General features: G+C 45.5%; 1 protein-coding gene across 1 annotated transcript in view; it reads right to left on the bottom strand.

Moving 5' to 3' along the window:
• Window positions 1-802: 802 nt before the first annotated feature.
• The window catches only part of LOC144823384 (interleukin-18-like), a 311324-nt gene continuing 288157 nt past the window's right edge, over window positions 803-23969 (bottom strand). Inside the window, exon 6 of the mRNA XM_078681847.1 lies at window positions 803-1280. Within this exon, the coding sequence (XP_078537973.1) occupies window positions 1062-1280 (219 nt within the window). The 3' untranslated portion in view covers window positions 803-1061. The remainder of the gene's footprint in view (window positions 1281-23969) is intronic.

Consider the following 23969-nt stretch of genomic DNA (forward strand, 5'->3'; position numbering starts at 1 on the left):
GTTTGCGTTCGCAATAGAATCATACATTCAAGTGAGACTCACTATTAGGAAGGGACGCTCTTGGCATACTCCTTCCTAACAGCGCATCTTAAACCCTATTTTGTGAGTAGGTAATAGGTTACCGACTCGCAAAATAGGGTTTGTACATTGGGCAGACCAATTTTGCGGTCGCAAACGGGACATATTCATGTTTGCGACCACAAAATATGGATGTACATCTGGCCCTAAGTGTCCAGTTCATCAGTCTCAACACCACCCAAACGAGTGGCAGCAAGACAGGATGAGACTAGGGTGTAAGCCAGCAGCCCCTCCTTGTTTTGACAATTCATACCACAAGATTTCAGGTTTTCTACCCTAAACGTATCAACTTTGTCATATCATTTAGTTCCATTGGCTAGTCATGACAAGGCGATACAATGTGATTTGTAAAAGTATACAAACCCAGAAGAATTTGGTAATCCATTTCTTGCAATTTCCTTATGATCACTGTTTACGGTATTTCAATTTTTTTTATAAATTAAAACATGCTCGTAAATGGGCTTACCAATGTCCTTCATCTATTGTCAGTATGTTCCCAGGCATACTCTCTGGGATGTAAGTAAATCTCTTAATAGGTTATGGTTTTAATTCCTCTTTTGAAACCATTATGTATATTTCTGAGCAAAATCTTGATGAAAAGCATGTTGTCTCTCAGCCTGGTACATCTTCTATGTATTGCATTAATCTCATTTAGTATGTTATTTATATAGTGTTAGATCATAATTGTCTATTGCACACAATTAAAAATTACAGGTTATTGTAGTATTTTCTCTATGTTACCTTTATTTCCAACATTTTCTAAGCATATATCATACAATATTCACCTTTTCATGTTATACTATTGTCTTTCAATAATTTCAGTTTCTAACATTCTGCATGCTTTTACGATGCAGTAGCTAAATCAGACTTTGCACATGTACATTTTTTCTCAGTCCATGAAACTATCATACATTTGACATAGTCATAAATGGCACAATTGTTTTCCAGGGTAGAATTTGATAAAGATAGATGCAAGATAACATCTACACTTTATCAATTGCAAACCTGCATATTTCAGGCACTAGATCACTAAAAGGCTTTAAAGACAAATAGTTATTATTATTTACTATTTCAGATGCCATGTAAGATCCTCGGAATAAAGAGGATTCAAACTTGTAGTACGGGCTATTGGTCGAAAAGGCAGTTTGAAAGAAAATGAATTTGCTGGATGACCCATCAATTGTTTCAGGGATTTCTTCACACTGAAAGAAAACAAGAATACACATATGAAATGGTTAATACATTGTTCTGTGTACTTTTGCAAACAATAGAAAGTTAATTGTTTACCATTTTGGTCCAAAGTAGAACTGAATGATTGAATGTGGAGAATTAGATCACCTATGTAAAACTCAAATATTGTCACTCTGAGATAATTACAGTTGTAAATAGAAAAAGGGACATTTGCTATTGCATCACTGTAACGATCACGAATAGAGATTAACACGCCTATTGTTGCATAACAAATAGAATGATGATGAATTAGGCAAAGTTTACGAATAGACCTGTGCACGTGGATTTAATTCCCATTGGAATGCCTGAATGGAAGTTGATTATTTCAATATGCCATTTTTATCCTTGTACTTCTTATAAGGCAGGACAAAAAAAATCTATGCAGAGGATTGAGTCTAAAAATACATCAAAATTAATATTGCTACTATGAAGTTATATTTGTCTTACAGAACCTAATATATGCAAAAATATATTTAAACGTATGATCCTCCTCAAAAAGAAAAATGCAATTGAACTGTTGAGGCAAAGATTGGATTTTCCATTTATAATCATTGTTGTAACTAGGGAGGATGGTGCAGAGAGTTGAGCACTTGCTGCTAGTGTTTGGTGTGAACTTAAGGGCTAATGCTTAAACACCAGAAGGGCTAGTTTGGGGGACCTTCACCGGAGGCAAGATGGCTCCTTGTGGTTTGTGTTTCATGAGATGCATTTCTAGATGTTTGGGGCTTTGCCAGGCTGGCATTGAAACCGTACAGACACACGAAGATACACCAGTACTATGGATGATTTGGACTCAAGCGGCACTGAAACATGGCAACCAGAGAAAGCAGCACACAGCCTTGACACCAGCGCTCTACACAAGGTAGGAGAGGCAGATCTGGAAAAAGAGCATGCACCTCTGTATAAATGAACCCCTCCCAGATAGAACCTGACAGAAGATGGAAAGACAGCACTAGTAAGAACCCTCCTTAATGACGGTCTACCTGCAAAGTCCATAACTAGGTGGAGATGGCGGAAGACAAACCGGATGAGCAGCTGTGAGAATTGAATCCCTGAATGTCATTGCTATACGGTCTGTACCCTGAGGAAGGAAGCAGATACAGTGTGAGTAGTGCAACAATGAAGGAAGTGATAGCAGACAGGAGGAAGCCATTAAGAACCTCATATAGAACCCGCAAAGTTCTTTGCTCCATACCAATGAGGCTGTGGATCCTGGACTAACATCAGAATTATTACCAAAGCAGCAACCTCACCAAAGGTTTCATTACCATAGCAAACATTGTCCTAATTGGATCAAATTCAAATACCTTGTTGAACTGCACATGATACTGCATAGCCTCATCTCTATTATATATTATCCAGAGTGGTACTGGAAAACTAATGGACGCTCAGGGATTGTTCTTTCTGCAGGCTAAAGCGTGGATACCACTGTAGTATCTTATGCAGCATAAGTGCTAATCAACAAGTACCGCAGGCTGTGCTCTAGCATTATTACTCTATTGCACACCTTACTATCCTTATTAACCCAGACACAACTTATTTCCCATTTGTTGTTGACAGGCTGGGGAAACCCAAGGTATCTCAGAAAAAAACTCTCTTTGATCTTCCCTTCCCTGCTTTTCATGGAATTGTGACCTCCTGGCCAGACCACTGTTGTTTTAAAGAAGTCACAGCAATAAAGAGCGCACAAGGGCCAAAAGCCATTGGAATGGCTGAAAACAGTTTAGATGCAATCTAAACTATCCATAGGAAAACTGGATGCCACGACATCAGAACTTTCCACTAAAGTAAGATCATTCCGATCAGATCTGTTCTCATTCAATGGTAGGATGGATACAGGAGAAAAGGGAATATCTGAAATGGAAGGGTGATTAGACACTGCAGCAGACTGGGGTCATGAGCTCTGGTTTCTCAGGAGGAAAGTCACTGATCTTGAAGACAGAGCGAGAGGGGACCATGTCAGCGTCCATGCTATTCTACATAAACTAGAAAAAGATTATGTTGTAGGATTTATAATCACTCTCATTCCACATCTTACCACACTGACCATGTAGGAAACATTGGAAATTAAGAGGGCCCTCTGGAGCCTGCAAACGAGAAATAATGACAAGCCACGTCCAATTATTTTCTGTTTCCTTTATCAAAACGTCAGGAAGCTTTTGGTGTCTGAAACAGAAACAGGGCTTTTTGACATGGATGGGCCTAAAATAAATATCTCAGTCGATTATTCAATGGGGGCCAACTTGAAAAGATACATTCCCTTGTGTTACACTGTCGCCTCTACGAAAAATGGATTTAACATTTGGCTTATTAGAATCTCCGTCAATGTTGTTCATGGGCCAGGTCAAAACAAAATCAAAGGGTTTGGAATCCTTCTTAGGCCACTTGGAATGAGTAGATACAGAAGCAACTCCGACACCTTTTGCAGTTGTGGACTATGATGACTTAAACCAAGCCACTAGGCCATCATAGGCAGATACATAAGCTAGTCACAAAACAAGTACTATATAGGTCCACGACTACACCAGTAAAGCTTGAAGAAAATAATGGAGAACTCTAGAGCCCAACTGAAAGACAGAACAAAGGGAAACAGATTAAGAACTTTTCTCTGTGGTCACATCATGAATTGCCTGTGATGCGTGCTGAGCAAAACAACAATTCAAGTATTAGCTTATATTGCACATTTACGTACGTGGGAGTTCATGTCCTTGATTTATCATATTACTCTATGCAATGTTGTGTTCCTAATTTTCACACAATAATTGCTCACCCATAGTACAATAGGAATGTACTTTACCCACTGGGGTAAATATATAATAAGTACATTTTGCTAGCAGGCAACACACAGTGATTCTAGAACATTTGTGTGTCTATATGTCTACCCAATGGGCATAACCAACATTGTGGACACTGGTATATTTACTTCTACACGCAGGTTGTAGACACCTATCAAATTGTATAATATGTTGTGTGATGGCATAAATCATCATCACTCAATCTCTCATCTGCCACAGGGATGAGAAACTGCACCTCTACTCCCTTATATATTAGCAGGCAGTCTATGCACACCTCCAACACGTGTAACCCATTAGAGATAGGGCCCAGGCAATTTGATTATTTCTGTCACATACTGCACAGGAAAGACCCAGAACATTTGAGAACAGTTTCTCCACTACAGTTTTAGTTACAGGGACAAGTTCATCACATTTAACAGGGAACATACAATTTGTTCGTAGCTGTTCCTTAGCACTGTAACTTTCCGACTCTCCCTCTCTTCCCCCTTCCTTTCCCTTTTCATTATTATAGGAAAGGCACAGCACTACTTGCTTTTACATTTTCTGTGTAACTTTAGGGAACATGACCTGACTTACCTGTTTTGGAGTCTGTCCATGTTATTCTGCTTAGTGCCATACATCAATAGATAACCCTACCATAACTTTAGCCACTGGTTATGTATTAGGGTAGTGTATATACACCAGACAATACCACCTTATCACCTTTGATAAGAAAGGAAATGTAGGATTACCGAGACCACACTTTGGGAATAAGTGCATGATTACACACAGCCACTTAACTGCTCCACTTAAGTTTGTGTCTTTGAAGGTAAATGGATTATCTCATTTTATTACAAGGAAAAAACAATCTGCCCCACTTGCAGGCTAAAGGAGCAAATATCGCATGGATTCAGGAAACGCACCTGTCAACAAACAAATCCTCAAACCTGAAACATGATATTGTGGGGTCAGTAATTACCAGTAGTTAACAAGTAGACTCCCAAGGGACACATGTGAGCATATTTTCATGGATGTATGACGTTACAACGCATACTTTTACAACGACTACCATTACAACGAATTTTTTACAACGCAAAAACTTTTACAACACATACCATTACAACGCAGGATTTTACAACGCAAGTACCTTTACAACGCATACCATAACAACGTAAATATTGGTAAGTATATATTATTTTTTTAATATAAATTATTGTAAAATATTAAAATATAATTACATTTTATTTAATTTTATTTAATTAATTTAATTTAAATATAATTTTAATTTATTTTTACAAATTAACCCTCTACCCCAAAAACCCAAAACTGACCCTGAACCCTAAAAATATTTTTTTTAATTTAAATTATTAAAATATAATTATTTTTTATTTAATTATATTTAATTAATTTAATTTAAATATAATTTTATTTTATTTTTACAAATTAACCCTGTACCCCAAAAACCCAAAACTGTCCCTGAACCCTAAAAATACCCCTTTACCCAAAACCCCAAAACTAACCCTGAACCCTAAAAATACCCCTTTACCCAAAAACCCAAAACTGACCCTGAACCCTAAAAATACCCCTTTACCCAAAAACCTAAAACTGACCCTGAACCCTAAAAATACCCCTTTACCCAAAAACTGAAAACTGACCCTGAACCCTAAAAATACCCCTTTACCCAAAAACTGAAAACTGACCCTGAACCCTAAAAATACCCCTTTACCCAAAAACTAAAAACTGACCCTGAACCCTAAAAATACCCCTTTACCCAAAAACTGAAAACTGACCCTGAACCCTAAAAATACCCCTTTACCCAAAAACTGAAAACTGACCCTGAACCCTAAAAATACCCCTTTACCCAAAAACTGAAAACTGACCCTGAACCCTAAAAATACCCCTTTACCCAAAAACTGAAAACTGACCCTGAACTCTAAAAATACCCCTTTACCCAAAAACTGAAAACTGACCCTGAACCCTAAAAATACCCCTTTACCCAAAAACTGAAAACTGACCCTGAACCCTAAAAATACCCCTTTACCCAAAAACCCAAACATATAATATTTTAAAAATAATTATATACTTACCAATACTTACGTTGTAATGGTATGCGTTGTAAAGGTACTTGCGTTGTAAAATCCTGCGTTGTAATGGTATGCGTTGTAAAAGTTTTTGCGTTGTAAAAGTTTCGTTGTAATGGTAGTTCGTTGTAAAAGTTGCGTTGTAATGGTTGTTTCCCTATTTTCATGCTCTATTAAATGTTATGTCACCATCTTCATCAAACGTATGCTACTTCACAAGCTATTGAAACTCTGGGTCAATGATAAAGGCAGATATATATTTGAGAAGTTGAATATATCAAACAAACTAATCATTGCAGGATCGATCTCTACACCCAATTATCACTGGAAATAATTCATAGTACATATATCCAAGTTTCTACATGATTTTAGGGGCACTAGAATGACATTGAGCAGAGACCGGAATCTGGTGCAAGATCTTAATACTTAATAAGAAAGACCCTCTGGATTGGACAGTTCCAGATAACAGAACAATGCTCCACAATACATCCGATTGATGTGATATTTAACACACTCAGCTGGTAAGTTCTGCACTATGTATCTAATTCTAGAATTTAATATTCCTTATTGCAGGGTTCAGTATTAGTGGTCAAACAGAGCTGCAATATACCGGAGAGGGGGATGACAGATCATACCTCAATCCAGTACCAGATTTGAAGCTGATAAACCCCTCCCCATCCCTGTCGAGCATGGTCAACTCTCAATAGAGGACCCCAGAGAGAGAAAAACACTTTGAAAGTATGTTAGACCTGGCAACCTTGGCATAATTTTCCCCCTAACCTTTTGCCTTCAAACCTCCTGTTTTGTTGACTTTGTTTTTACTGGCCTTAGGACTCTGTTCCCTTTACCACTGCTGACCAATATGAAAGTGCTTGTGCTCTCTCCTTAAAACATGGTAGAATTGCCTTATACCCAATTCCGTAGTAAGGCAGCACTACCTGTGCCCAGGCCCTGTAAATTAAATGCTACAAGTGGGCCTGCAGTACTGGCTGGGCCACTCACTTAAGTAGCCCTTTGAGCATGTCTCTGGTTTCCCACAGCATCCTGTGTGTTTAGGTTTTAAATTGCTATATCGACCTGGCCAAATAAGTCTTTTGCCAGGCCCATGCCTTTCTTTTTATTACATATAACTCACCCTAGTGTGAGCCCCGAACAGCCCAGAGGGTGGGGTCTATGTTTTTAAAAAGCTAGGCATGTACTTATTAGTTTTACGTGTCCTGACAGTTAACAAATCTAAAATTCATTTTTTACAACTGCACGGCCATCCTATCCCTAAGGATAACATTGGAGTTACCTTATTACATTTAATAAGTGATCATTTCCAAATGGGGTTAGGGAACCAGTTCATGCTTGGTGTATTTGGAACTGTAATGTACATCCTTTCTCATAGTGAAGTTGGATTTTAAATTACAATTTTGAAAACACTACTTTTAAAAAGTTGGCATTTTCTTGCCTTAGCCATTTGGTGCCTGAAACCTGTTACTGGGTCACATTACTGGGTGTAGCAGACAGTTGGACTTTGTGTATTTCTCCTAGACAACCACAGAAAATAGAGAGCTTAGGTGTGCCTGGATGGGCCATCACTGGCAGCATGGGAGGGCGTAATGGGGAACAGTCCTACTTACAAATGAATAGGCTGTGTGCTCCTCCACACAAAGGGCGGCATACCTGCTGTAGTTAGGCTAGAGCCAGGACAGCGAAGTCAGGAAGCTTGTGGACTTCACAGGGAAACCTCTAGAAGCTTCTTTCACATCAAAGAAAATCCAAGGAATAAATATTGGACCTCAGACACCAACTCTCTAGTACAGTTCTGGACATGTGTATAATCTGCCAGGAAGGATTGCTTTGCTGCTGAAAGGACTGCCACTCTACTGGACTGCTGCTATGAAGGACTGCTCTGCTGCTGTGCTGACCTGTTGCCTGGGTGAAATGGAACGGGTATGAATCTGTTGAATGCAGGACCCCAGAGGGACTCCAAGGGCTAGTTGGATGGCTTCCTGACTACAGCCTTAGGGACAGAAGGCTCCAACAAGCTGGAACCCAGCACCTAAACACTGCCATCTGTGAGTCCTACCCTGCCAAGAGGTTCTACCACAGTTCTGGGCCCTTGGGAGTGGGCCTAAATGTGGTCTGTCAGCCCATCTGTAGATCCAGCCTAACCAACTCATCTCCTTTGCTGCATGGTGGTAACCCGAGCAGAACCGATCAATCACCTTTGAGTATTCTCTATTGCTAGGACTCCACATCAACCTGGGAGCCTGCCTCAAAACCAGTGCTGTGCGAGGCTTCACCGAAGCAGGCCCTCATATCGTAAATCCCTCGTTGACAGCAGACTCAACACAGAACTCTGTGAAGTGAAAAAAGAACTCCGCCAAGCTACGCAAGCGGCTGAGTGCATTACCTCACACCGTTCCCACTGATTTTTAGCACCGGGTGTTTGTCCCACTCTGTAAAATCAGCACGACAGCATCATGCATAGCACAAGAGGGTGCAGCTTCTTTCTGCCAGCTTCCTCAACATGAACGGAAGGTTTCTCAACACTAGTGGTAGCGAGCATCTGCGACTGCCTTCATTGAGAAATATTGCTGAGAAGCAGTCTAGTGTTGGATTTTCCTCACTCGCGCTCAGCACCTTAACATTCGTGAGTCGGGAAAAAACTCCCCTCTGTTTTTTTCAGAACTCTGCGAGATCTGTGCAAAAAACTCCACAAACTCTGTGAACGGGTGGGGCGCTAGGTGGCGCCAGACCAAGATGGCCGCACTGTAGTGAGGCTCTAGCCTGGTCGAGCCGAAAGATCATCCTACACCATATCCTAACCAGCCAAACTGCCCTGCAAATAGCGTGATCGGGTTCCCCTGCCAAGGAGACACGCTCCGGTGTTACCGGCTCTTGCCTGGCGCTCTTGTGGACGAAGAAAACTGCCCCGCATTCCGCGGGCGGCACCTCCTGCTCTGCTGATGTTTCATGCTCCTGGGGTGAATCGGCTAGGATAAGCCGCGGCTTCTGGGCCTGGACGAATGTGCCCCTCCCCCTGGACGGAGCTGCCGCGCGACCACCTCTGCCGCTGCGCTGCTGCCTTGGACGGACTGCTCCGGTGGTGAGAATCACCCCCCCCCCCGGTCTGACGTGCTTGCTCGCCTGCCATCCTCGGCCAGCCGATAGCCGCGTCTGGCGCCCCGCTCGCTTGAGCCTGCCAAGCGGCACTAGCCTCAGGGCGGACGCTGCGCAGGCCCTGACAGACGCGCTGGCCGGTGGGACCTGCCTGTAACCGGCGGAACTCGGGATCTCGCCGCACCTGGATGCCCTGCTGGTAAGCCCACCTCCTCTTCGCTTGGACAACACCGAAGCACTGCTCCTTGCCCTGTCAGGCGTGGTGGTGCGCCCTGCCTCAGCGCCGGCCATAGTGGCGGCCGACATCGCGGCCATCTTCACGGGGGACTCGGCTTGCTGCTTGGCGCCTTGGCTGCAATTTAGGTGGTGGGTAACGCATCTTGGACATTGCGCACCTCCTCCTTTTTCGCCTGCCTGACCTTCCCACCCCGCTGTGTAACTGAGGACATCATTCCAATCCCTGCACTCTAGGCTTATCTACTGCTGGGACACGCCGCCATTCCTGGGGCTGCAGGTGGGCCAGTACTTGCGGCCTTGCTCACAACTCCGGCGCCGGATCCCCCTGAGGTACTGGCTCCCCCCCCCCTGTGGCACGCAGACTTTTGCTCCTTTGGTGCTGTGGGAGCCCCCGCAACGTTGGAGAACGCTTCTGCCCCCAGTCTGGTCTCAGTACCCGATCAGCTCTACCACCTACGCATAACGCATGTCACGCTTACGACCCGACTGGACCTCGAAGTAACGAGGAGCCTACGGCAGGCTTCTCTACCTACACCCCCCCCTCCGACTACACCCTCCTGTGCACTGGCTGCCGCCTCCACTGCAGCGGCGCGAACGCCGAAGCGAGACATGGGTGGCACCGATGCCAGGCAGTCGAAAATTCCATTTGAATCCAAGAAAACCTCCCAGACGGTGCCGGAAGTGGGGGGTAGCCCTACTGCCTCGGCCCCTCAGGAGGAAGACTGGAAAACACTTCTGCTGGGCATGAAACAAAGCCTATCAACAATCGACTCCAAAATTGATACCATCAACACTCGCATGGACAGCGTGGTGGCCAAGCTGGAACAACATGACACCCGACTAAAGGATGCTGAAGAAAGAATTTCGGGCTTAGAGGATGGGGCCTCCTCTTCCCACAGACACCTCACTCAAATGGACAAGCTACTAAAAATCATAGCAGACAAGAATGAAGATTTGGAGGCGAGGTCTCGCCGAAACAACGTTCGAATTTTGGGCCTTGCGGAGTCCACCAATACGGGGAAGATGGAGATATTTGTTGAAACCCTAGTTGTGGAACTGTTTGGTAAGGAATCATTCTCCCCGCATCTCATCGTTGAGAGGGCTCACAGGTCCCTGGCTGCTCCCCCTCCCCCATGGACCCCACCAAGGCCCATCATAGCGCGTTTTCTTAACTACAGAGACCGAGATGCGGTGCTGAGACGTGCGAGAGAGCTGGGAAACGTGCGCTATGAAAATACAACGTTATCCTTTTTCCCGGACTTCACCCCCTCGGTCCAAGACGCCAGACGCAAGTTTGCAGGGGTGAAGAAGAAACTACAAGCACAGGAGATCCCATACGCCATGCTGTATCCGGCAAAACTAAAAATCTCCCACCTCGGCAAACATCATTTCTTTCAAAATCCGCAACAGGTTGAAGACTTCCTCAAACAGTGTCGGAAGGAACAGCACAGGGAAGAATCCACCCGCCGCCGCTCCAGATCACATTCACCACTGTCGCAGCAAGACTAATCTGGTTCACTGCTGGGTGGCCACTGGGAGCCAGTTGACCACTGATCGCATTATGGTGTGACCTGCTGCCTGGACATACCGGTGAGGTGTTTGCTCTGATTTCGAACTTGCTGGTATAAAAGTCTGCTGAGTGCTCGACCGCCCACCTCTGTCCCACTTAACTGACCGGAGTAATCCTGGTTGACTGTGGGTGTAAGTAGGGAGGTGGTTGGTGGGTCTGGTGCCCCTAGTACAGACCCCCGATGGGTGCATCCCTGAACTCCCCTCCTCCTCTGCGGGTTGGGGCTTATGCAGTAAATCTTTTTGATTTAGTTCTAGTTATGTGTTGGTATTGGGTGGGGGGGAGGGGAACTTATGCATGGCTAGTTGGGGTTGCCGTTGTGGGAGGGATGATACTCCGACTTTTTGATGGCATGAACGTGGGGATGTTGTTGCGGGATTGTAGTTGGGATACTGGGAGGCTGATGGGAGGGATTGTTTGTTACTGTGACTTTGATTCTGCTATGATCAATGCTGAGTTACTACTAAGCTGCACATGTTTCCACCTGGTTGAATGGGGGACTTAACGAATTCACAAACGTCACAGCAGCTCCGACTGGTGTCGTGGAATATACGTGGGTTGAATGATCCGAGAAAAAAGAGGCATATTTTGGGTTATCTTGACAGGCAAGGGGTATCAATCGCGATGCTTCAGGAAACACACATGAGACCTGATGGGTCCCCCTTGTTCGCATCTCGTTGGGCCTCCTGCAAGGTGTTCTCCTCTTATTCGAATTATGCTAGGGGCGTAGCGATAATTGTCCGAAGAGGGGTGAGGTTTACACCGGCTGGGACTGAGACTGATTCAGATGGAAGGTACTGCATGGTTTGGGGGAGGCTACACTCGCAAACAATCCTATTTGCCTGCTATTATGGCCCCAATACGGATGACACTGCTGCGCTACTTACGATGTGGGGTAGGATTCAAACACTGGGTATAAACCATGTCATATTGGGAGGTGACTTCAACACTGCATTAGAACCGGCCCGAGATAGGTCCCACCCCCAGGCGCTACATTACACACGCACCCAACGCACGTTGTCTACCCTGGTCGGGGAATGCCATTACATCGATTCATGGAGGCACCTACACCCCTCTCTCAGGCAAGGTACTCATTGCTCTGCTATCCATTCCACGTGGGCGCGGCTTGACTACATGTTCCTCTCGGCCGGCCTTCTTCCCTGGCTGGCAGGTGCTCTCCACCTTGCTAGAACGTTCTCAGATCACTCGCCTGTCCTCCTCACATTACGCATACCCTTGGATGTCTCCCTGTATTTGAGTTGGCGCCTCAACCCCGCACACCTCACTGACTCGGCCTTTAAGGTAGAACTGGAACACGACATTCAGGACTTTTTTTACCGTAACGCTGGATCGGTGCCCACTTTCACGACGATATGGGAGGCCTTTAAGGTTACTGTTCGGGGCATGCAAAGGTGGGGGTCCTCAAGTCGCTCCGGGGAGAGCTGCGTAAATTAGAAACTGAGCTCCGGGTCCTTGAGCGGAACATGACTTGCGACACACATGGGCTTGCATCTAAAGCACTCCTCAGGGAAAAGCTTAACGAATATGCAGAAGCGGCGGAAAAAGAATGCGAGTTTCTGGGGAAACCATACACGGCACGCCTGTACGGCGAGGGAGATAGGCCAGGCAGTGCACTTGCCTTTGCCGTCAGACCCCCGAAGTATCATAACTATATTGCGACATTACTGGACGAACACCAGGTCCCGCAGAGAGACCTCCAGGAACAACTTCGCATTTTTACTGACCACTACTCTGCACTATATGCCTCCCACAGATTGGCGCCCATTGACTTGCAGACCTACCTTGACGACACTGCTGTTGCTTGGATTGGCCCCTCTCAGCAGAATTTTCTGCATCATGAACTCGAACTAGACGAAATAAAAGACGCCATCATGTCTATGAAGTCTGGCAAATCACCTGGGTCAGACGGGCTGCCAATTGACTTCTACAAGGCCTATATTCATCTACTTGCTCCGATACTGAAGCAAGTTTACTATTCTGCCCTCGAGGAAGGGACTTTGCCAACCACTATGCGGGAAGCCCTTATCGCTTCTCTGCTGAAACCTGGCAAACCTCCAGAACACTGCGATTCCTATAGGCCCCTGCCATTGCTCAATACTGATGTGAAAATCTTGGCAAAAGTGCTCGCGACGCGCCTTAATTTACTGATGGAACGTCTGGTTTTGCCTGACCAAGCAGGGTTCGTCCCCAATAGGGCGACATCGCACAACTTGCGCACCCTACAGGCAGTCCTGCAGGACATTAATCCTCGCTGCGAGGCAGCTGCCGTCTTCCTCGACGCAACTAAAGCGTTTGACTCCCTCGAGTGGGATTACCTCTTGGCCCTTCTGGAAAGAATGGGGATCCCCTTCAACTTTTTAGATTGGATCCGACTATTATATTGCAAACCGCAAGCCTCCGTTCTGTTAAATGGCTCCCGGTCAGCCCCATTTGAGATCCACAGAGGTACCCGGCAGGGCTGCCCGCTCTCCCCGGTCCTCTTTGCGATCGCCATTGAACCCCTGGCGGCCAAGCTTAGGCAACATCATAATCACCGCTCTTTAATATACCCGGAACGGCAACTGCTCATTTCATTGTACGCGGATGACATGACCTTATATGTGGACAAACCGCAGGAGAACCTAAATCCTTTGCTGCGCAAGATAACCAAATTCGGAGCCATATCCGGGATACATATCAATTGGTCAAAGTCAGCTTTATTCCCCTTGACGGACAAGACTGCCTCCTTCCCTCTGGATTACCCTCTGATGTGGGAGGCTGATGAAATAAAGTACCTAGGCATCATAGTGACCAGGAACTGAGAAGCTCTTATCCGAGCTAATTATGGCACAGTCCTGGACAAGCTGACCGACACCATCACTAGATGGATCCATCTCCCACTATCCATGGCGGGTCGCATTTCCCTGATTAAGATGGTGATCCTTCCCAAGCTCCTGTACTTATTTACTAATATTCCGTACACTCCAGGCTCCCACTTCTTCCGAGCCCTCAACTCCCAGCTGTCCAGGCTTATTTGGGGTGGCAAGCAGGCTAGGCTTGGCCTCCGGACGCTCATGTTGCCTTATAATCAAGGAGGGTTTGAGGTCCCGAATTTTCAGCGATATTATGACTGCGCTCAAGGCCAATTTGCTGTGTACTGGCTACATCCTCCTCCCTTCATGGCTCACTTGGCTGTGGAGGACGGGTATATGAGGCCCGCCCAACCATCTGGGTATTTATATGCCCCGACCCGCGTTGTGGACCGAGACCCTACCACGGTAGACTGCACGGTGCAAGACTGGAAACGCATAGCTGAGCAGATGGAGGTCGAGTTCTTATACTCGCCGTGTATGCCCTTACCGCACGATCCCAGGTTAAGTGTCCCCTGCGAGGAGATAGGCCGCAAACTGCTCGCGAAATATGGAGTCAGAACTTGGGGAGATTTGTATCTCCAAGGGTGATTTCGCACATTGGCCCAATTCTTTGGGAACTACACACCTTCAGTGATGGATACTTTCCTTTATACCCGGCTGCGTCAGAACGTCAAGGCGGTCACGCCCAATTTTTCTGCCGAACCGGATATTGTGGCTCCTTTACATATCCTTTACCAATCTGAGTCCCCGACACATGTAGTGTCCATGTTATACAAACATGTACAGACCGCCCCACCCCCCGATACTTAGAGCGCGCAGGGACTGGGACAAAGATCTCGACGGACAAACAATGGGAAGAGAGTTGCTCACACACCAACGCTGTAACGGGCATCGCGAGGCTCAGGCTGATCCATTTTAAATGTTTGCACCGACTCTACCATACCCCTGCCAAACTGCACAGCTTTGGTCTCCAGGACGATGAGAAATGTTTCCGATTTAGGGACGAGGGGGCAGATTTTTTCCACTTAGCGTGGTCGTGCCCGGCAGTAGCAACATACTGGGAAGAGATATTCAAGGCGATGTCCGCCATGATCGGGGTGGTCATTACACCTTGTCCTAGAACTGCTCTACTGGGTCAGTCGAATCAAGCACTCAAAGCGCATAGGAATTTTTTTGCGCTAGGCCTCCTATTGGCCAAGCGACACGTAGCGTGCCGCTGGGGCCGGGGCCGCGCGCCCAAGTTCAAGACATGGTTATCCACGATGTCTACATGGCAAGAACATTTACACACATATGCCGAACTCCTACCGCAAAAATCACGCCCTAAAGACCTGTGGGGCCCCCTCACCACATATCTTCTTACCTTGCAGGACGACGAGACTTCAGACTCGTGGAATGGCTGAGACATAGACCAAACTAGCCTGTTCCCTTACTAGGTCCCAGGACCTAGAGCCTTGTTCACGTGAGATAGTGGAATCCGCTAAACACCCCCCTCCCCTCTCTCCCCCCCCTCTTCCCCTTGGGCCCTATCTTGTTTTCGGATAGACTGAATGCTCGCCACATGGATGGGGAACTTGGGACACGGAGCTGTTAGCAACACTGCAAAAAATTAGACTACAAGCTGTACCTACCACTACCCCCCCTCATTGACAGCACAGACACCGTTCGTCCCCCGTCACCAGTTAATTTGTGTAAAACGCTTGCATGTTACGTGCAGCGCTCAGTCCAATACGTCAGGTACTGTGGTACTCTCAGATCGAATCATAGACTACTTCTTTTCTCTCCCCCCCGCAGGCCGGGTGGAACTTGCAACTCTTCGCCTCCAGACATTTCTTACTATTTCCTTGTATGACAGGGTGGGTGGGTGGGTAAGGTTTATGTTGGTTTATTTCGTTGGTATAACAGTTAAACAAAACCTCAAGTTGATAAAGTCAGTTTGTGCCCTGCTAACTTGCCTGCTGATTGACGCCTTTATGGACAGCTTACGTAGGCTTTACATCGCGGCCGGCCCTCTGGGTTGTAGGCGGCATGCTGTGTTTAAATTGTTGCTACTCTACCTGACTTGAACCATGCACGCTTACTTTTGACTGTGAATGCTGCTGGCCTGCGAAGACAGGTTGTAGGCAAGGGGCTGTGTACCTTTTATTTGTCACCAATAAAGGTTTTTCAAAAAAAACAAAAACTCTGTGAATGGAGCATAGTTCACCACCAAAGGCCTAGTCGTCGGTTCTCACATCACAACCTCACAGTTCCTCAGAACCAACCCACCGCCTTGACTGCGGGATGCATCCTCAACACTGGACTTTGCATCTCAAGCCCTCATCAACAGGATCCTCGACGATGATGCAGGACCTCGCATTGCAGTCTTGCAGCCCCTCTGAACTGATGCAGTGCCTCGACTTCGTGACGCATCCTCAATACTGGACCCCACAAAGCTCTGTCACTATTAAAGATACAGTTGTTCAATGGACCTAACTGGGTCCTTGTAGCCTACCAACACTCCATCACGGTCACCTTGAACTTTTGACTTTGTCCTAGTTCAGGGCTATCAGATATGCACAGTTGGTGCTTTTTGGCGCTATAAACACTGAAATCTTTAAACATGCAAATCTCCAGTTCTAATTGGATTTGTGTAAGTTTTGTCTTGATTTCTTTATTAAAATGGAATCAATTTTTCTAAATTGGTGTGGGATTATTTTTGTGCGGTGTTTGAACTTCATTACTGTTTGAAGTGCTGCATAAATACTTCACACATTGCCTCTAAGTTAAGCCTGACAGCTCTGTGCCATGCTACTGTGGAAAAGTAAATTTTGCTATGTTCTGTGTCCCTACGTGTCATCCATCATATGTTATGTGTGCATGACCAATATGCATATGTTATTCCCCATGTCCGATTCAAGACGCAATTACAGTTGTGTCCACCTCTGGTATGTCATTTTCCAGTCCCCGTGAATACTACGAATATCAGGCTTATGTAAAGTAATGTTGCCACGCTTCTCAGTGTGCACGTTATTTCATTATAAAGTCCCCGTTTCTAGGCCTCAACAGGGCCCGGACATCAGATTCAGCTCCTGTCTCCTGAAGCCTCGCTGAGGAGCGATCCAGCCCCCACCTGTATCCTCGACCTTTCACTTACTTCCTGCCTCGCAGTGCCCGGTGCAGCTTGGCTCTGCCTCTGAGTCTGCCAAGACTATGTTATGATTCCAGCTATCAGTTTAGTCCTCCTTCTCTGCATTCCTAAGCTACTGAACTGCATCAATAGTTTCCGTCATTGTCTAGCCTATTCGGCTCCATGTTAAGAGAAATACTGTATTTAATGGTCATTTAATATTCTTCATCACGCACTACATGTAGAATAAATGCATGCTCTAGTCTTAGAGTCAGTTAGCTTTTCCCCTCATGACTTCTAGTTTATATCAACATGTTCCCTAAACATCAGATACTAGATAGGGTTTAGGTACATGTCGCTCCGACGCTCCAGACTTTAGTCTCTGCTCCTAGCACAGAGTTCATAGCCCCCAGCTTCTCCTCGTAACACGTCATTGCCAGTTTGCGCGCACCATCAGGTTAGAGGTCCCGGCTCCTTAGGTAGCCCCCTCCTATGTTTCCGCCCCATTCATGACATATTCTGCTACGTTCGCATCACATGTCTGAGTTACGCCTTCTTTATCCCTTATCTTTCGCGACTGCTACGCGTCACGCCTTCTGCTCCACCCACTGCTACGCCTACTGCAATGTAATGCTATGTGTTTGCGCTATGTATATATGCTCGTGTATTGTTATTAAAAGTTAGCGCGCTCATCCCAGACCCAGCCCCAGCAGCTGCTGGGCCCTGTCATCCTATTCCTATGCAGGTTGTCCTGTTCCTGTCCTTTATGCTGTAATAAACCTGCAAAACTCCCACTACCTCGAATCTTGACTCTTATTTATTGAGCTATCTGTTATTCATTCATTCATTCAAAAATAGATCCGGTATTATTTATTTATATACCACATAATGGCGCCCGAACAGGGACTTGCCCTTTCCCCACGCGTCGGTGAAGCCACGCCGACCCCCTGACCCTCTGCAGTCGTGACGGAACTCTTCTGCGCAGTGGCAGATATTTCTGCTCAAGTATCCCTCAGGCCCACGGAGGAGACGGAGGAGGCGGTCCAGCATCCAGACGAGACGGTGGAGGAACGCGGCGAGTCCCGACCAGAGCCCAAGCCAAGAGTCCAAGGTCCGAGGTATCCGGAGGTCCACCCGTAACTGAAGTCCGAAGTCCGAAGTTCGTCGTCGTAGCAGTCCAGTCCAGTCCGAGGCCTTCCGTTCTTGCTGCCCGGTGAGTACCGTTACTGGGGTGGTATCTAGACAGGGTCAATTTAATTGACTCTGGTCTGTGGGTTGGTGGTACACAGTCCCACAAACGAAGTGTTCACTTCGGTGGATACGGGTCCTGACGTGTCTCTTTAAGAGACCGGTAAGTTTCGTACTGTTTCAGCAGTGCATCTAGTTTCTGTTCTAGTCAGTTTCTGTTCTCGAGAAAATTCACGTGTTCTGTTCTCAGTATTTCCAGGTAGTATTCTGTCCGAACTGTTATTTTAAATGTTTTTTCATGTATTCTAATGTCGTGGTATGAATGGGAAGTAAGTATCGTGTTTATTGTGTATTGTATTGTATCTAGATTACAGTTCAGTCATGCCTATATTTTCCAAGTTACGTCAGTTAAAAACTAGAAAGGGTCTGCTGGAAGCAGCAGTTCCCGTCCCGCCTAGGGACAGTCCAGGTCACTTTATGTATCAGAAACATGGCATAAGTGCCATATTGTATCTAGATTTATGGGTAGAGTATACCAAACAGTTAGAAGAAAAGTATAGATGGCCCGTATCGGGTACATGGGATGCCGAGTGCATCATGCGAGTAGAAGAAGCATTATGGAAAAAGAAAGCCAGACAATCACAGAAAGATGCCATCGAGTTATGGCGCAAAGAAGCTCATAAAAGAACCGAAAAAGAAATCAGAAAGTCAGAACTAAGTAGAGAATCCCAAGAACGAGCCCAAGAAAGAGAATTAATCGAGATAGGTGAACGAGTTAGAACTGAGCAATTAGACAGACAGAGGAATGCCCTCATTAAGGGTATGTATCCTCTTCTTGCTGAGGGCTTGCCAAAAGCGACCCCAGAGGCATCCAGTAATTTCCCGCCACCATTAGTTCCGACCAAGCTACGTCACAAACCGACCGCAGCTGATATTTTTATTTCGTCCTATCTGGACGACACAGTCCCCGAATATGCAAATCCTGTTCGCACTCCGCCAGTCCCTGTAAACCAGGTAATTCCTGCTCCTCCAGACACCGGGGTGCCCTTAACAGCCCCCCTGGGTCAGCCCGCCATACAAGTCCAGCCCACGTTACAATTACCCACCCTGCCAGGACGAAAAGCATCAGTTGATGATTCCAGTTTAGGGGCCGCAGGAGGAGGTCTTCCTCAAACTCCGCCGCCATACAAGCGTTTATCAGCACTCGAATTACATGCTCAAGCATCACAGCGTACTCCTAAAAGTAATAAGTCTGTTGCAGAGATCAGGCAAACCCTTGGCGAATGTGTCTATGACCCAGTTCCAGGCGAGTTTAATATGGTCTTATATTCCGTACGCGTAAGGAGAGTGACCGAGTATCTAGTCACCCTGCCGAATATGAAAGAAGATCTAGACAGGATATATCGGTTCATCCGTACAGGGGATGACCCACAAAGTATTAGTGATGCCATGTCTCAAAGGAAAGCCGAGATTCAGCGCATGATATTAAAGTTCTTAATTAACTGTCTAATAAGAGAACAAGATTACCCGTCTAAAGACCCGGAAGAAATGAAAACTCTGACAAAATGGAGTGATAATATAGCCGAAGGAAAGCACAATACCATTGGTGCCATGGAGAGTATGTACAAGAAAATCCGTAGAGAGATAATAAAGATACACGAACAGCGTAAAGCAGCACAAGTAAGCGAGAAAGAAAGTACCTCTGATCCTGAAGAGGAAGACGACGAGAATACTGCCAGAATAGCGTATGTAGGAAAACCTAGATTTCCAGATCGCCATTTACGTCTAGAACACAAGCCAACTTTCCATCATCCAGCACCAGAACAAGGTTCCCTAGAACAAGTATTTCAAGCTACCGATCACATTCTGAAATCACGAATCGGTTATAGTGAGTTAAGTACTATGCATGAACAGGAACTAGCCCGATCAGCAGTCAGATGGATTACTGATTCTACCACTTTTCCAGACGAAATAGTGGCAAAAATGTTCCTGAAAATGCCCCCAGCCGAGCAGCGACTGGTGGGTATGTATATGATTCAGCACCTCATTACTCTGTATGAGGGTCAACATTCTGATCCAGGCCCGTTACATGATATCCTGAACGAGTTACTCCAGTACAAATGGAGAGGTCTAGGTACCGATTTAATTAGTGTCATTCTAGAACAACGTCATAAATATAGAACATTCTTGAACCCGCATTTTGTCCATGTCTCACCCCCAGAAAGTAAATCATTCTACATAGACAGACAGAATCCGTTACGAGAAGTCCACCCAGTCAGAGGAGCGGGTGGCGAAATGCAGCGAGTGTTTGTATACACTCCAATCACAAAGATGGAACTCCTCGAAATGAAGAAATTAATTCCCTGTCATGATAAAGATCCAGCAGGGTTCCATAGAGAATTAAAAGACATGCTCCGTATGGGAGAATACACTTACCCAGATATCATTAAAATGTTAAAGGTTCTGTTGCCCGCAGGGGTGTATGAAAAGCTAAAGGAAAAAGAATGGGAGGTGGGAGAGAAAAAGATAGATTGGGCAGTCCTAGAAGCAGAAGATAAGATACGTGTACCAGGTACTGGTCTTGGAGAGAAATGTAAAGAATTACCAGAATTATTGATTCAAGTTTTACCTAGATTATTAACAACGAGAAAAGAAGACTGGGACGCAATCTCAGCCTGTAAACAGAAACAAGATGAAGATATTAGTGATTTTTATTCTAGGTTTGAAAAGTGCTTTAGTATCAACAGTGGCCTCAAGACAAGTAGTGAGTCATACCCTCACCTTTTCGTTACCAAATTAGTCGAGAATTCAAGTCCACCAATTAAAAACCGAGTTCTGAAAGTCGAAAGCACCTGGCAAGCAAATACTCCGTCCCAGATGCTCCAGATGCTCCAGTACCACCAGAATAGAATCAGGGAAGAACAAGAACACGAGAGAAAACGTATGAAAGACACGAAAATGAAAGTACTAGTTGCACAATCTGTTCCTCAAGACAGTCAGAAGAGGGGTCCGAATCAAGCCAGTCATCCTACAGCTCCCGTTAAAGGGAACTGCAATTATTGTAAACAGCCAGGTCATTTTATAAATGAGTGTGCAGTTCTGAAACACAACATAGCTACTGGTAAGACTAAAGAAAGACCACGTCCGCCTAGACAGGAACAAGTTTCACAGATTCCTCAGCCACAGAATGCACAACAGACAGTTACAGTACCGCAGCCTATTGCTGCAACACAGCATGTTACATCGCAGATGTACCAGTATGCACAGTCTGAGTATCCAGAGTACCAGCCATATTCATGAAACAGCCTAGAGAGGGAGGTAGGCTTGCCTCTCATCGAGATACCTGTAGATCAAGAAGGTCCCTATGTTCACAGTCAAGTATTAGGGAAAGATAGAAAGTTTTTGATTGATACAGGGGCAAGTAGGACCACAATTAGTCATGCCGAAGTTCCAGGGGCTCCGCTCTCAGGCTCAAGAAATGTTTCCCTTGGATTTTCAGGAAAGCCTATCGTTAATGAGATTTCAAAGCCAGTCACTCTAGAAGTAGGTCCATTGTCCCGCACTACTGATCTGTTACTTACTAAGTCATGCCCAGAAAATCTATTAGGCATTAAAACACTGAAAGAGTTAGGTGCCGTTATATGTTGTTCCCCAGAGGGAATACGATTGTTCCTACGTGACTTTAAGGGTCACTATGTATTACGAGATTTTGATTCCAGACTGTCTAAAGTTCCGCAGCATTTATGGGCGCAAGGTCCAACTGATGTAGGTTATATGCAAATCACACCCCATCGTGTGACTCTCAAACCAGGTGTAGTGTTACCACGAATCAGACAGTATAGATTACCACCCGAGGCTGTAGCAGCCTTGTCCAAAATTATTGACGAGCTCATGGCTCAAGGAGTAGTTGTAGAAACTGACTCCAACGTATGTAACTCTCCGATCATTCCAGTCATGAAACGTACTGATCCAAATGCACCCCCAGTATATCGATTAGTGATTGATTTACGGGAACTTAACAAATGTATTATTCCTCAGTACCCAGTTGTCCCAGATATCTCTTCCCTATTGACAGCCATTGATTCCGAAGCCACGTTCTTTACAGTAATCGACCTTAAGAACGCATTTTTTAGTGTTCCTATTCATCCAGACAGCCAGTTTCTTTTCGGATTTTGTTTAAATGGAAGGAGCTATATGTTCACACGCGCTCCTCAAGGTTTCACAGAAAGTCCTAGTATTTACAGTCAAGCACTCAAGAGACAACTAGATAATATTCACATGCCAACTGACACTGCCCTGCTCCAGTATGTCGATGATCTACTGATCACAGCCCGTTCTGAACGTGACTGCGAGCGAGCGTCACTGACGGTTCTGTATTTCCTAGCCGAGATGGGACACAAGGTGTCCCCTTCGAAGCTTCAATTCTGTGTCCAGCAAGTGGTCTACTTAGGACACTTACTGTCCAAGAGGGGTAGGCAGTTGACACCAGACCGTATCCAGTTAATAGCGAGTCTTCCTCAGCCCAAAACCCAGAAGGAGGTACGTGCCTTTATCGGCCTTACTTCTTATTGCAGACAATGGATTCCTCAGTATGCATTTCTAGCCAAGCCACTGATACAGTTAACGACACAGGAGGCAGCCGTATCGACTGTCCTCCCTTGGACATCTGAACATACACTTAGTTTCAACGAGTTAAAGAAAGCTTTATGTCAAGCTCCAGTTCTAGCTACACCGAACTACAGTAAGCCTTTTACACTTTTCGTTACTGAACGTGAAGGTACAGCATTATCTGTTCTCACACAAGATCAAGCAGGACAATACAAGCCCTGTGCTTATTTTTCTAGCACACTAGATCCAGTCGCCCAGGCTCTGCCTACGTGCCTCAAGTCATTTGCAGCCACAGCACTAGCTATCAGACAAAGTGATTCCATAGTTTTAGGACACTCCTTGACAGTACAAGTCCCACACTCCGTGGAAGTTCTTTTAAACCGAACACAAACACAGCACTTGACAATTGCACGTTTAACAGGTTATGAATTGACACTGTTTCAGCCACACATAGAAATCAGACGCTGCAACGTTCTGAATCCTGCTACACTGTTACCATCAGTTAGTCCAAATTCTGCCACACACGACTGTGTGGAAGTAGTCAACATTACGACAAAGCCAAGACAAGACCTGACAGACATTCCGTTACTAGATCCCGACCTGACACTTTATGTGGATGGTTCATGTATGAGGACTAGTACAGGAGATCTAGTTGCCGCGTATGCAGTGACTACTGACACTGAAGTTATTAAGACACACCGTATTGATACCCTGTCCGCTCAAGCAGCAGAGCTAGTTGCTCTGACACAAGCCTGTATACACGCCAAGAACCTGAAAGTTAATGTTTACACAGATTCACGTTACGCATTTGGAGTTGTACACGACTTTGGAGTGCTCTGGCAGGAGAGAGGTTTCATGACTTCTCATGGAACCAAAATTCAGCATGGTATCCTTATCCAAGCTCTGTTAGATGCCATACATTTACCGACATCTATCGCTATCATGAAATGCAAAGCACATACGAAAGTTACTGACATTATTTCTCAAGGTAATGATCTAGCAGATCGCACAGCCAAGCTTACAGCACAGACTCCAGACATTCCAGTTAACATGACACACACTCCAGATCCGACTACATGTATGACAGTTAAGGACCCTACTCAAGATGTC

Source organism: Lissotriton helveticus, chromosome 3_1 (assembly GCF_964261635.1).
Source record: "Lissotriton helveticus chromosome 3_1, aLisHel1.1, whole genome shotgun sequence".
Classification (NCBI taxonomy): Eukaryota; Metazoa; Chordata; class Amphibia; order Caudata; family Salamandridae; genus Lissotriton; species Lissotriton helveticus.